Source organism: Phoca vitulina, unplaced genomic scaffold, assembly GCF_004348235.1.
Source record: "Phoca vitulina isolate PV1807 unplaced genomic scaffold, GSC_HSeal_1.0 scaffold65, whole genome shotgun sequence".
NCBI classification, from domain to species: Eukaryota; Metazoa; Chordata; class Mammalia; order Carnivora; family Phocidae; genus Phoca; species Phoca vitulina.
Genome location: NW_022589768.1, coordinates 8,719,719 through 8,733,012, shown reverse-complemented (window position 1 = coordinate 8,733,012; position 13,294 = coordinate 8,719,719). Strand labels below are relative to the sequence as shown.

The following is a 13,294-nucleotide window of genomic DNA, read 5'->3' as shown; positions in this document are numbered from 1 at the left end:
CAAGGACTTGCTAGAAATGCAAATTCCCGGGGCCTACCCCTGACTTACTTGAATCGCAGAATTGCTGGGGAGGGTTTACAGTCTGTACTTTGGCAAGTCTTCCAGGCTGTTCTAACACTCAATCACATATGAGATCCAGTGCTCTAAACTCTTGACAGGAACAGAGTGGTTTTCAACCCTGGCTGCACATTGGAATCACCTGCAAAACTTAAAAAAATCCCACAGCTCTGGTGTCACTGCAGACCAATTAAATAAAAATTTCTGGAGGTGGGCTCCAGGCATTGATATTTTTATAACCTCCTCAGGAGATTTTAGTGCTGAGACAGGATGGAGAAACACTGGCCAAGGGGATGTATTTGTTGGAAATAACAGAGTCTTGCTTAAAGAATGCAAGCTGGTACAGCCACTCTGAAAAATAGTCTGGAAGTTCCTCAAAAAGTTGAAAATAGATTTATCCTATGACCCAGCAGTTGCACTAGTGGGTATTTACCCCAAAGATACAAATGATCTGAAGGGGCTTGTGCACCCCAATGTTTATAGCAGCAATGTCCACAATAGCCAATCTATGGAAAGAGCCTAGATGTCCATCAACAGATGAATGGATAAAGAAGATGTGGTATATATATATACAATGGAATATTATGCAGCCATCAAAAAATGAAATCTTGCCATTTGCAACGATGTGGATGGAACTAGAGGGTACTATGCTAGGCAAAATAAGTCAGTCAGAGAAAGACAAGTATCATATGATTTCACTGATACAAGGAATTTGAGAAACAAGACAGAGGATCATAGGGGAAGGGAGGGAAAAATGAAACAAGACAAAACTAGAGAGGGAGACAAACCATAAGAGACTCTTAACCTCAGGAAACAAACTGAGAGTTGCTGGAGTGGAGGGGGATGGGAGGGATGGGGTGGCTGGGTGATGGACATTGGGGAAGGTAAGTACTATGGTAAGCCCTGTGAATTGTGTAAAACTGATGAATCACAGACCTGTACCCCTGAAACAAATAATATATTATATGTTAATTTAAAAAATTTTTAAAAAAAGTTGTAGGAAAAAAACAAAAAAAGCAACCCAAGTAGTAAGATGGAGAGTTTTGAAGAAAAGAAGTCCTATAATCTTATAGGAATGGAAAGCACCAGAAGCCTGGACCATTCTTCTTCCCATCTCTCATGTTTCTCTTTCTACCCCCACATTTTCTGTTTTCTGCTTTTCTCTGTGCATTTTCTTGATGACCCCACTCTTTAGGGAACGACTTACTGTGCTCATTCACTGTTTCTGTGCTTTTATTCTGTGTTTTGTGTAGGGTTTGACTTGTCATTGGACCGGCTCTCTCCTCCCAAATCTGCTTATCATTTTGGCTCTGGTACCCACAGCTGTGATATCTAGAAGCTTGGGGAGATTTATTTTCTCATAAGACTTCAACCTGAAACAAGAATAAAAGATTCCACATAAAAAAAAAATAAAATTCTTTTCTTGTTTTTTTTGGAGAGAAAAAAAATACTTAAATACTTTTCTGCTAACAGGGAATTTACAATGTAATTTAAAGTCATCGCCCCCCCAGGCCAATGTAGTAGTAGCTGTCTATTATTGACAATTAGGAGAAAGAGAGGGAGGACAGGAAGGTGAACATACAGAATAATTTCAAGTCCATTAGTCCTTAAAACCCTCATCTCATACATACTTGGTCTGTCCAAAACCTTGCCTTCTGGCTCCCAATCAAGTCACCCCTCCTTGTCCTGTAACCAACTTGTTTCCAGAAAATCAGTCCTGATGCCACTGATTCTTCCCTACTCCCATGGCCCACCAACAGAGCAACATGGCTTCTCAGTTCTACCTGTCATCAGAGAGTTAGTCTTCCTCTTCTCCTATCATGGCTGGGCAGATCATTAACTCACTGGTCCCTTTAGTTTTCTTCGACATGTGTGTTTGTTTATGGCTTCATTCATGTACCCCGAGTGTCCTGGGCTGCCTTCCTGCTGTCAACAGCTTCCTATTCCCTCAGTGAACTTCAGGACTTTATCACATACCAAAAAATCATCATCTAGTCTAACTTCTCAACCAACAACATCATGGATAGCCATTCATCTGGCTTCTGCTCAAACATTTCCAGACAATGGAAGTTTTTAAAAGTGTGACACAGCATATCAAGATAGCTATAACTATAGAGAGTTATTTATTGCCAGTAATAGATATTCAACAACTGTTGAATTTAATATAGAGCTGGAATCTATTTCCACATTATCCTTCCTTTTGCCGTCCTGTGCTTTCTGAGATGATAGCAAGTGCAATTATTTATATTCCAACTGGGAGAATTTAGAAATTTATGGGTCTCCTATCAAGACCCCTTTGAGCCTTTTTTACTTTGGGGATAAACATCTCCAGTATCTTTAGCTGTCCTTTGTTCACAAACATTCCCATTTCTCTTAGCCTTCTGGTTCCTCTTTATTGAGGCGTCCTGGCTTTTTCTAAAATTCCACACTCAGAAATGAGAAACACTATATTAGATATAAATTGGCCAGTATGAGGTACATTGGACGGATTGTTCTCCTAGTATATGGCCACTTTACTTCTCCAGAAGCAATTTATGATTAGATTAATTTTTGACATCTGTGGCCTCTGATTCATTCTGAGCCAATTGCCATCTAAAACCTCTGGATGTCTCATTCAAAATCTACTTCTTAGCTAACTGTGTCTATCCTTCACTTAGGCCACTGTTTGAATCTAATTGTAGGACATTATATTTATTCCAATTTAAATATTTCTATTTTTGCTAATTCTGTTCTTTTTGCCACTTACAATTTCCACTCTTACTTGTTTACTCTGCTATCACTTATCCTCAATTCTGCATCATTATTAAATTTGACAAACACCTTCGGTTATCTATTCTGTGTCCTTAACTTAATATGCAAAGGCTACATTTCTAGAGACTAAGGAACCAATGTGAGGAAACACCTCTTTAAAATATTAGGATTTCTGTCTCTTTTGAAACACACAATGTGTAGGTATCATCTGTTAATTTTAAGTACACAGATCATAACTGTGCAGCTTGATAAACTTGTCACAAAATGCACACACCATGTAACCACCAACCAAATCAAGAAAAAGAACATGACCAGCAATCCAGAGACATCAGACAATAATACCCAGCTCCCCAAAATAAACACTACCTTAATTTCTACCACCATATTAGTTTTGCCTGTTTCTGAACATCATATGAAAGAAATCCTTGATCATGATCCCAGGGGCCTAGGATCAAGCCTTGCGTCGGGCTCCCTGCTCATCAGAGAGCCTGTTTCTCCCTCTGCCCCTACCCCCTGCTCCCTCTCCATGCCCCCTCTCAAATAAAGAAATAAAATCTTAAAAAAAAAAAGAAATCCTTCGATGTACGCTTTCGTGTCTAGCTTGCTTTTTTATTCTCTGTGTTCAACAGTATTCTGTCAAATGATTTTACCACAATTAATCCATTATACTGTTTACAGTTTTAAGCTAGTAAAAATAGTGCTGCTGTGTACATTCTTGATATCTTCTGTTTCATTCCCCAGATTAGGCAAGTTCTCAGCATTCTTGATATCTTCTGGTGCTCCGCGTATACACTTCTGCTGGGAGGTTTCTAGAATATGTGAATATTCAGCTTTAGAAGACATTCCCAAATTGTTTTCCAAAGGAGCGTTATCAATTTATTGTCCACAAACTGGATTCAAGTGTTCTGTTTCTTCTGTACTGTGGTCACCACTTGGCATTGTCTGTCTTCATGATGTTATTAGCATCCTAATAACCCCTTAGATACAGTGGCATCTCATTGTGGTATGCAAATTATATTTTCTTGACATTAATGAGGTTGAGTACACTTTCATTTGCTTAATAGCCATTTGGACATTCTCTTTTGTGAAATATCAGTTGAAGATTTTTGCCCATTTAAAAAAAATGGGTTGTCACTCTTTTCCTTGTTGATGTACAGAAATATATATATTTATTTGTTGGATATATGTATTACAAATAGGTTTTTTCACTCCTTGGTTTGCCTTTTCTCATTCTTCATAATGTCTTTGTAACATAGAAAATCAGAGGTTCAAATGTCAGTATCTAAAAGTCAAGTCCACCTATATAACCTATCAATGTACAAATAAAAATCTAAATTTAAAAATAGGATTTAAAATAGCAGAAAAGCAGACACCTGGGCAGCTCAGTCGGTTAAGGGTCTGCCTTTGGCTCAGGTCATGATCTCAGGGTCTTGGGATCAAGCCCCGCATCAGGCTCCCTGCTATGCAGGAGGTCTGCTTCTCCCTCTCCCTCTGCCTGCCGCTCCCCCTGCTTGTGCTCTCTCTCTCTGACAAATAAATAAGTAAAATCTTTTTAAAAAATAGCAGAAAGCATTAATCTCATAAGACTAACTTTAAAGATGTGCGGGATACATTATTGAGAAAAATGAAAATATGCCAATTCTCAGCAAATTTATCTACCTGGGTTCAATACAATCTCAGTCAAAACCCACAGAGGGTGTTTTGTTTTGTTTTGTTTTTTATTTTGTGGAAATTTACAAGCTGATCTCAAACCAAACTGGAAGTGCAAAGGGCCAAGAATCACTGAGGCAGTCTTGACAAAGAATGAGAAAACTGGACAAATTATGTAGCGATATCAAAACTTGTTTTGAAGTTACGGTATTTCATACACAGTATTATTGATAAAACAACACATAAATAAATCAATGGAGGAAAACAGATATTTCAGAAAGGGATTCCCATATATAGTCACTTGATTTATGAGAAAATTGATACTCTGGTGCAGTGGGAAAGAGATGGTCTTGGAAGACTTATGGTCCTATGTAAAAAAGGTAGAAAATAAAAATAAATTTACCTCCCTACTTCATAATATGCTAAAAAATAAATTCCACACAGATGGTGAATCGTAATATGAGAGATAAAATAATACAGTGACCTGGGGGTAACAACATAGGCTACTCTGTATGACCTTGGAGTTGGAATAGAATTTTTAGAGGACACAAACAAGAAATACACATAAATGGAAATACTTAAAAATTAGATATAGTCAGTGGCGCCAGGGTGGCTCAGTTGGTTAAGCATCTGACTTGATTTTCGCTCAGCCCATGATCTTAGCGTTATGAGATTGAGCCCCACATCAGTCTCTGTGCTCAGCATCGAGTCTGCTTGAGATTCTGTCTCTCCGTCTCCCCTCTGATACTCGCTCTCTCTCACACGCTCTCTCTCAAATAAATAAATAAATCTTTTAAAACATTAGATACAGTCCAAAGGCAGATGCTTAACTGACTGAGCTACCCAGGCGTCCCACTTTTCTGCTATTCCCTGCTGTTCAGGGAGTCTTCCTTGGGGAGGAGATGAGTAAATTTTACATGTGGAAGGAAGGGAAGTAAATATTTAGATTAAGAACACAGTTTATTGAAGCAGTTAGCTTTTGCTAGATACCAAACAACCCCAAAACTTAGTGGCTTAAGCAAAAATTACACATTATTTCCAGTGATACTATGTGAGAATCATCCAGGTCAACTGGGTGGTTCTTTGGGTCTGAGCCACATGGATTCATTCACAGATCTGGTGGTTGGCTTTACCAATACAACTCTTACCAAGATCACCAATGATCCTCATGCTACTGGTTCTGCTAAGTAAACAGTATCTGTCTGAGAAAGTTGACACTTTAGACATTTAAGAAACCAATAGACCTGGGGTGCCTGGGTGGCTTAGTCAGTTAAGTGTCTGCCTTCGGCTCAGGTCATGATCCCAGGGTCTTGGGATTAAGCCCCGCATTGGGCTCCCTGTTCAGTAGGAGAGTCTGCTTCTCCCTCTCCCTCTACCCCTCCTCTCTGCCTGTGTTCTCCCTCTCTCTCTTTCTCTCTCAAATAAATAAATAAAAATCTTAAAAAAAAAAAAAAAAAAAAAAGAAACCAATAGACCTGACCTGGATTTTTTTTTTCCTCACTATTTGGCCATTGTAGGTCTTCTGTGATTTCCATGGCCACTCTCAAAAGAAGAATGTATTCCTTTATGGCTGTAGCATCAAGGAGACCTTGTGGCAAGCAGAGTCCACTGTGGGCACATCGACGCTCTTGGAAGACATCGGCTACAGGGTAAGTCACTGGGGAGAATGACACAACACATTTTGTGTCCATATTCTTGCCTTTGAGACACACACTCCACCATTTTTTCCCCCTAAATAAGCATTTTCATTCTTTTAACTATAGGATTATAATACAAACAGGTTGGAGGCATGTGCAACCTCTCTACATTTTTGATGAATAATAGCTGTACTACCTAGTTGCTCTGTTTTGTTTTCTGTATGATACGATATAGTGCAAAGGGCATAAGAATTGGAGACAAGAAACCTCATTTTAATGCCTGGCTTTACAATTATTAACTGTGTGCCTAGGAGTCATTAACATCACCTCTCTGAACCACCATTCATCACCTGTGAAATGAGGATAGTAAAAATACTGCTCCTGTTTCATGTTTATGAGAGCAACAAAATGATACTGAACATGAAATGATCTTAAATAACTATGAAGAGATGGAAAAATGTAAAGCATCAGACCCTGGCATCCCTCTGTGTGAGCATGCTCTACAAAGCAGAGCAGTGATCCACTGAAGCTAATTCTGTTTTTTTTCTGGGTTCCAGTGGTTAGAGCTCAGTGATTCCCCTACTGAACCAAAGAGGAAGTTAAGAAAGGGTAAAGAAGGAGGGACTTCTTCCTGTCAGGATAAAGGGAATTGGAAAGAAGTAGATGAGGCAACGTTGTCCCAATGCAAAATAAAAACTGGCCTTTATTTCAAATGTCTATAGAAAACGAAGAAAAATTATTGGCTTGGAAAAGCCTCTAGTTCTCCTGTGTCTTTCTCCTTTACTTTCACACAGAACACTTTCTGGTCACCAGATATATGGGGGTTTCACCCCACCAAGCACTTCTGAGACACCAGCTGGGTGTCCTACAATTTAACTCAATCCTGAGTTATCTACCTGGAGACAGCATCAGATCCCACAGCTTAAGGACTCAGTCCCACAAGACTGCTTCCTACTTCAGATGCCTGTCACAGGTAGTCGGTCCCAGGTTCCCCACAACTTCCGTCTGACTTAGCTATCAGTTGGAGGGACCCATGACCTCCCCCACTGCCTTGGATTCAGTTATTTGCTAGAGTGGCTCACAGAGCTCAGGGAAGCACTTACTGACAATTACCAACTTATTAAAGGGTATGATAAAGAATGCAGATGAACAGCCAGGTAAGAAATACATAGGGCAAGGACTGGGAGGGTCCCAAGTACAGGAGCTTCTGTCCTGTGGAGTCCGGGGTGGGTATCATCCTCCTGGTATGTGGATGTGTTCAACAACTTGGAAGCTTTCTGGACCCCATACTGTTGGGATTTTATGGAGGCTTCTTCATGTAGCTGTGATCAATTATAAACTCTTTTCCAGCTCCTCTCCCCACTCTAGAGAAGTGGGGATAGCCTGATCCAGGAGCCCACCCAGAATCACCTCATTAGAACAAAAGATGTTCCTAATGCTCTTATCACTTAGGAATTTACAAGAGTTTTAGGAACCCCATGTCAGGGACTGGGGATGAAGGGCAAATTTATATTTCTTACTATAAATCACAATATCACAATATCATGGTACCTACCTCTTCCAAATCCTTTATTATTCTGGATATATGAATTTAGTGTGTATACAACAGCTTCATTCCCTGGGTTAATGAGTACTAAAAGAGATAAATATCCACCAAACTACTATTTCTATAATACTAGTAATTAATACTATTAATAGTATTAACACTGAATAAAATAATTAATCAAAAAGGTATAATGAATGTAAGTGAATATGTATACCCCAAAATACATAAGCAAAAATTGATAGAATTGAGGGAAGAAATTTAAAAATTCAGTAATAATAGTTGGCTATTTTAATACTCTCCTTTCAGTAAGCAATAGAACAACAGAACAGAAAATTAGTAACTAGAGAATACCTGACCTGATTGATACATATGTAACAATTCTCAAAACAGAAAAATATACATTGTTTTTGAGTCCACATCAGAATTACCCTAGGTAGACCTTATACTAGCTTATAAAACAAGTCTCAGTGTATTTTAAAGGACTGAGATCATACAGGTATGTTCACTTACTGTGACATTATTAAATTATAAATCAACTTTTGTAAGATTCTGGGAGATGTTTGAATATTTGGAAATTAAACAACATACTCCAAAATAACTCCTGGGCCAAAGAAGAAATCAGAAGGAAATTAGAAAATGTCCTAAACTGAATAAAAATAAAAATACAGTATATTGAAATATATGGTATATAGTTAAAATAGTGCTTAGAGAAAAGTTGTAGTTTTGAATGCTTCTATAAGAAAGGTGGAAAGATCTAGGGCACCTTGGTGGCTCAGATAGTTAAGTGTCTGCCTTTGGCTCAGGTCATGATCTCCAGGTCCTGGGATCCAGTCCCACGTCAGGCTCCTGGCTCAGTGGGGAGTCTGCTTCTCCCCCAATAAAAAGGGACAAACTACTGTTACAACAACGTAAACCTAAAAAGAAGTCAGAGGCAAACAAAAAATGTATGGTTTAATTTACATGACATTTCCAAAAAAGGCAAAAATTATAGTTAAGAAGCAGATCAGAGGGGCGCCTGGGTGGCTCAGTCGTTAAGCGTCTGCCTTGGCTCAGGTCATGATCCAAGGGTCCTGGGATCGAGCCCTGCATCGGGCTCCCTGCTCTGCGGGAAGCCTGCTTCTCCCTCTCCCACTCCCCCTGCTTGTGTTCCATCTCTCGCTGTCTCTCTCTGTCAAAGAAAGAAATAAAATCTTAAAAAAAAAAAAAAAAAGCAGCAGATCGGGGTTGCCGAGGGCAGGATCAACTGGAAGTGAGCTTGAAAGACATGTTTGTATGGTGATGAAAGTGTTCGAAAACTGGATTGTTGATAATGGCTGCAAAACTGTATACATTTCCTAAAAATCATCATACTGTTCACTTACCTCAATAAAGCTGATATACATATTTTTAAAAGTAAACATTTGCTATCTACCGTGTGCCAAGCACTGTCCTTGGTATTTATGTAATGAAGCTGAGCACAGCATGGACTTCTAAGAAATAAGAGTTGGGGAGAGAGGCAGATTATCAGAAACTTAGAAGGACAGAATAATAAACACAAGAATGGAAATATTAGGAGGTAACACAGAAAAGATTGATTAACTATTGGCGCAGAGTTGAGTAGATGATCCCAATGGACAAGTGTTTGAGGGGCAAATATGGATGAGTGGTGTTAGGACGTTCCCTGAAAAAAAAAAATCAAATATCATGAATAATTTTTAATTAAGCTTGATTTCAAGAGAAATCTGAAGAAATAGAATGACATGAATCCTGTGATAATTAAAACTTGAGCCTTAAAGAATTTTAACCGCTAGTTATGGATCACAGTGAATTGAGGAGAGGTGGCTTGAAATCAGTTCTTCGGCACCTCTGCCTGGGAAGCCTCTCTTGCTAGTGACATTTCCCGACATTGATCTTCTTCATAAATTTCCATTTGTAAGCAGTTGCAAAGATAACACCTGTGGGTAGTACTTACATGGCCGAGCATGTGCCAGGCACTGTTCAGAGCACCCCGTGTGCATTTAATTTTTTTAATCTTCCCAACTACTGCGTATTCTCGAATAGTGCGCAGCCATAGGATACACTTAACCAGTGTTTGTGGAGTGAGCAGGTACTTTGAATAGCATCCTGTTTCACACATGAGGGAGGGGAGATGCAGAGATGAGCTGAAATGTCTAAAGGTCCCACAGGTAGCAAGAGCTGGGATAGGGACCCAGGTGACGGCACCAGAGTTCACCGATTCTGACCTCAGTGGTCTTCTAAAGTGTGTGCTCTGTGAGACAGAAACTAGACTGTGAGTCTCCTGCTCTGCAGTTCAGAATGAAAGAGGCAGTCAGAGCAGGAATGGGCCTCCTTGGGTGCTTGGTAAACAGGGGGATTGTCTCAGTGAAGAGAAGAGAAAACTGCAATGCAAAGGGAGGTTTGAAAAACTGTTTTTTCCATCTTGGAAGTTTGAATATTTGAGCAGAATGACTCCCCTCTCCTCTAAACCTTCACCCGTCAGCAAACCCCACTCCGAAGAGCACAATAACAACACTGCACATTTACTGAGGGTTCCGATTGCCTCCCCCCTCACTCAAGGTAGGGACTAGTCTTACCCCCAACTTCTTTGATGACAAAAATGAGGGTTAGCAGAGTTAAACGACCTGCTCCAAGTCAAACCGCAGAGTGTGACTCCAGAATTCATACTTTTGACCCCTAGTCCCAACCATGCCCTTGCCGCATGCTTAATTTGGAGAAAAGAGAAGACATTTGAGTTCTGTAGGATTGACCATGGGGAGCCGGAGCCCCAGAGATGGCCTCTCCCTGGAAATGAGCTCTGAGCTAGGAGCTGTCTGGTGAGTTCATAGTCAGCACATCTTTGAGAGTTAATATTTTCTGTGAATTTGGGAAACTAGACAGGGCTTGGAAGAGTCAGCAGAAAGCAGATGAATTGAAATGCAACTCAGGCTTCTACAGAGTGCCTCAAAACCAGAATTAATGAATCGGGATCATCCCTTCCCCCATGAGCTGAGGCTGCTCTTGACCCAGCTGCTCCTGGACAAATGGGATTCAGTGTCTATGGGGTGCAGAAGACTCATTCTCAGGGCTGCTTCATGTCTAGTCTTTTAATCCTTGCTGGGTCTGTGTTGAGACCATGCTAGATGCCAGCTCCTGGGCCATGCTCTGTGTGTACATTATGTCATCCGTCCCTTGTATTCCTTTACACGCCCATGGGATTATAATGCCTATTTAAGTAGTTCTTGGCAGTGGTTAAACTAAGCTAATGTGATCTATATTAGAACATCTGGGTTGACATTCTGGATTTGTCCTTACTAGCTCTGTGACCATTGAAAAGATACCCGTCGGGCCTCTATATTATCAGATAATAATAGAACTTGGTTCAAAGACTTATGATGATTAAAAGAGTTAATGCATATAAAATACATAGTAAGTGTTCAGTGGAAGGGTATCTATTATAATTTTCAAGTTTTGGAAACCCAGATTAAGTTTAAGGGCACAGAGCAAGTGGGAGGGAAAGAGTTGAGTGTCCCAAGTCTTTTTCCATCCAAGATGGGAGATCCCTGGGAGCACTGAAACTAGGCTCCAGGGGATCAATTCATATATAGAGTTCATCTATTCCTTGTTCATTTACAAAACGGAACAAGATAATCTCCAGCTATTAGAGCTATCATTATCTTCATTTCTCACTCTGACATAGATCAATTTGTGTGAAATCAAAAGAGAAATAGAATCAGGACTTTTTTTAAATCAATGCTGTGGTAGTTTTGGAGTCCATTACTTAATGAGTGGATAAACTGTTGCTATGGACATGTAGGAGAGATACTCCAACTACACCTTGTAAATCCTACATCCTCCAGGCTTCAATAATGGGATCATAGCTTGTAGAGCTTTCTGAGATACACACCATTAAATTGAACATGTGGTCATTTGCATAGGGGCTATATGAGCTAAGAAAATCAGGTTCACTTAAGAAAGAAAGGAGGGATCATTTAAATAATGTCCAATTAGTCTTTTTACAGCAAGGTAAAACATTGATAAATTAAAACTATTTTCAAGTATTATAATCACTTTAGTTGCTATATATACATATATATGTATATATACATACACACTATATATGTTACATATAGTATATATATAAATAGTATATTTATGTCTAAGCAGTCCTCTAAGGGTCTGGACTAGCAGATTCTGTTTATTTCAGCAAATAATTATGGAGTGCCCTCTATGAGCTGCACATCTTTATGTGTAGAGATTTTCCTGTAAATGAGACAGAGACCTGCCCTTATGGAACTTCTGGGCTGCAGAAGAGATAGAAAATAAACAGCTAATTACATGAACATTAATTTTACTTTAATTGTGATGAACTTTTTGAAGGAGAAAAATGGGGTGAAAGAATCACAGGGAGAGAGGGACAAGGGTGGATAGATGAAATCAATTATGGGGGCAATTGTGGAAACTCAAGTGAGGACATTAAGCAACTCAATTTCCATGTTCAAATGATGCTGTAGGTCTGCAAGCTATGTGGGAACATAAAGATCATACTAAATTATATGAATAATTATGTTAACATATACATATATTATAGGTAATTTATAATATAATTAATAATTGTATTAATCTTTATATTAATGTAATTAAGTTATATTAAGCATGGGGACAGTAAGAACCCAGGGATATTAAGAGATTTGCTCAATGTTCTAGAAATTAACAAAATTGCATTTCTTTTTTTTAAAGATTTTTAAAATTTATTTGTCAGAGAGAGAGAGGGAGAGAGAGAGAGCACAAGCAGGGGGAGTGGCAGGCAGAGGGAGAAGCAGGCTCCCTGCTGAGCAAGGAGCCCGATGCAGGACTTGATCCCAGGACCCTGGGATCATGACCTGAGCTGAAGGCAGATGCTTAATGGACTGAGCCACCCAGGCTTCCCACAAAATTGCATTTCTTTAAAAATAATTTCTTAATTCATATTCTCATTCTGCTGCTCCACCTTCTCCCCACAATTTATCCAAAAGTCTAAAGTTTCACTGTTTGTTATCGAATGTACATAATTTTATATTATGTGCTAGTTTGTGGATACTCTGTGAACAGTGAAGTAGAGAACCCTTCTTGCTAATGTCTCAGAAATTTGGGACTATCTAGGTCCAGTATTTCCACTAACCCAAGGACCTAATATGCTATCAGTTCTTGAGTCATCGTTCTTGGATGGGGGAGTTCTGGTGACTAGAAGCCCCCTCTCTGTCAATCAGAGAGTGGCAAGGATCTACAGATGCTTTCTAAATATAGATTAAGTGGTCTCACATAAAACCTTTGTACTCTAGGAAATGGTGGGATGGAAGAACCCAGAGAGGGAAGCGCCTGGGTGGCTTAGTCGGTTAAGCATCCAACTCTTGGTTTTGGCTCAGGTCATGATCTTAGGGTCCTTGGATCAGGCCCCACATCATGGGCTCTGCACTCAGGTCAGAGTCTGCTGGAAATTATGTCCCTCTCCCTCTGCTCCTCCCCCTGTTCTTTGTTGTATGCTCTATCTCTCTCAAATAAATAAATATAATCTTAAATATATTATATATATATACATATATATATGTATATATATATGTATTATATATATATATAAAGAACCCAGAGGGAGTATTTTTTTTTTTATTTTTTTTTTTGTTTTGTGTTAATCCCCATA

General features: G+C 39.3%; 1 protein-coding gene across 1 annotated transcript in view; it reads left to right on the top strand.

Moving 5' to 3' along the window:
* Positions 1 to 13,294, top strand: part of AGBL1 (ATP/GTP binding protein like 1) — a 582,976-nt gene that overhangs the window by 466,851 nt on the left and 102,831 nt on the right. Inside the window, exon 20 of the mRNA XM_032391919.1 lies at positions 5,976 to 6,107. Coding sequence (XP_032247810.1) covers positions 5,976 to 6,107 — 132 coding nt within the window. The remainder of the gene's footprint in view (positions 1 to 5,975; positions 6,108 to 13,294) is intronic.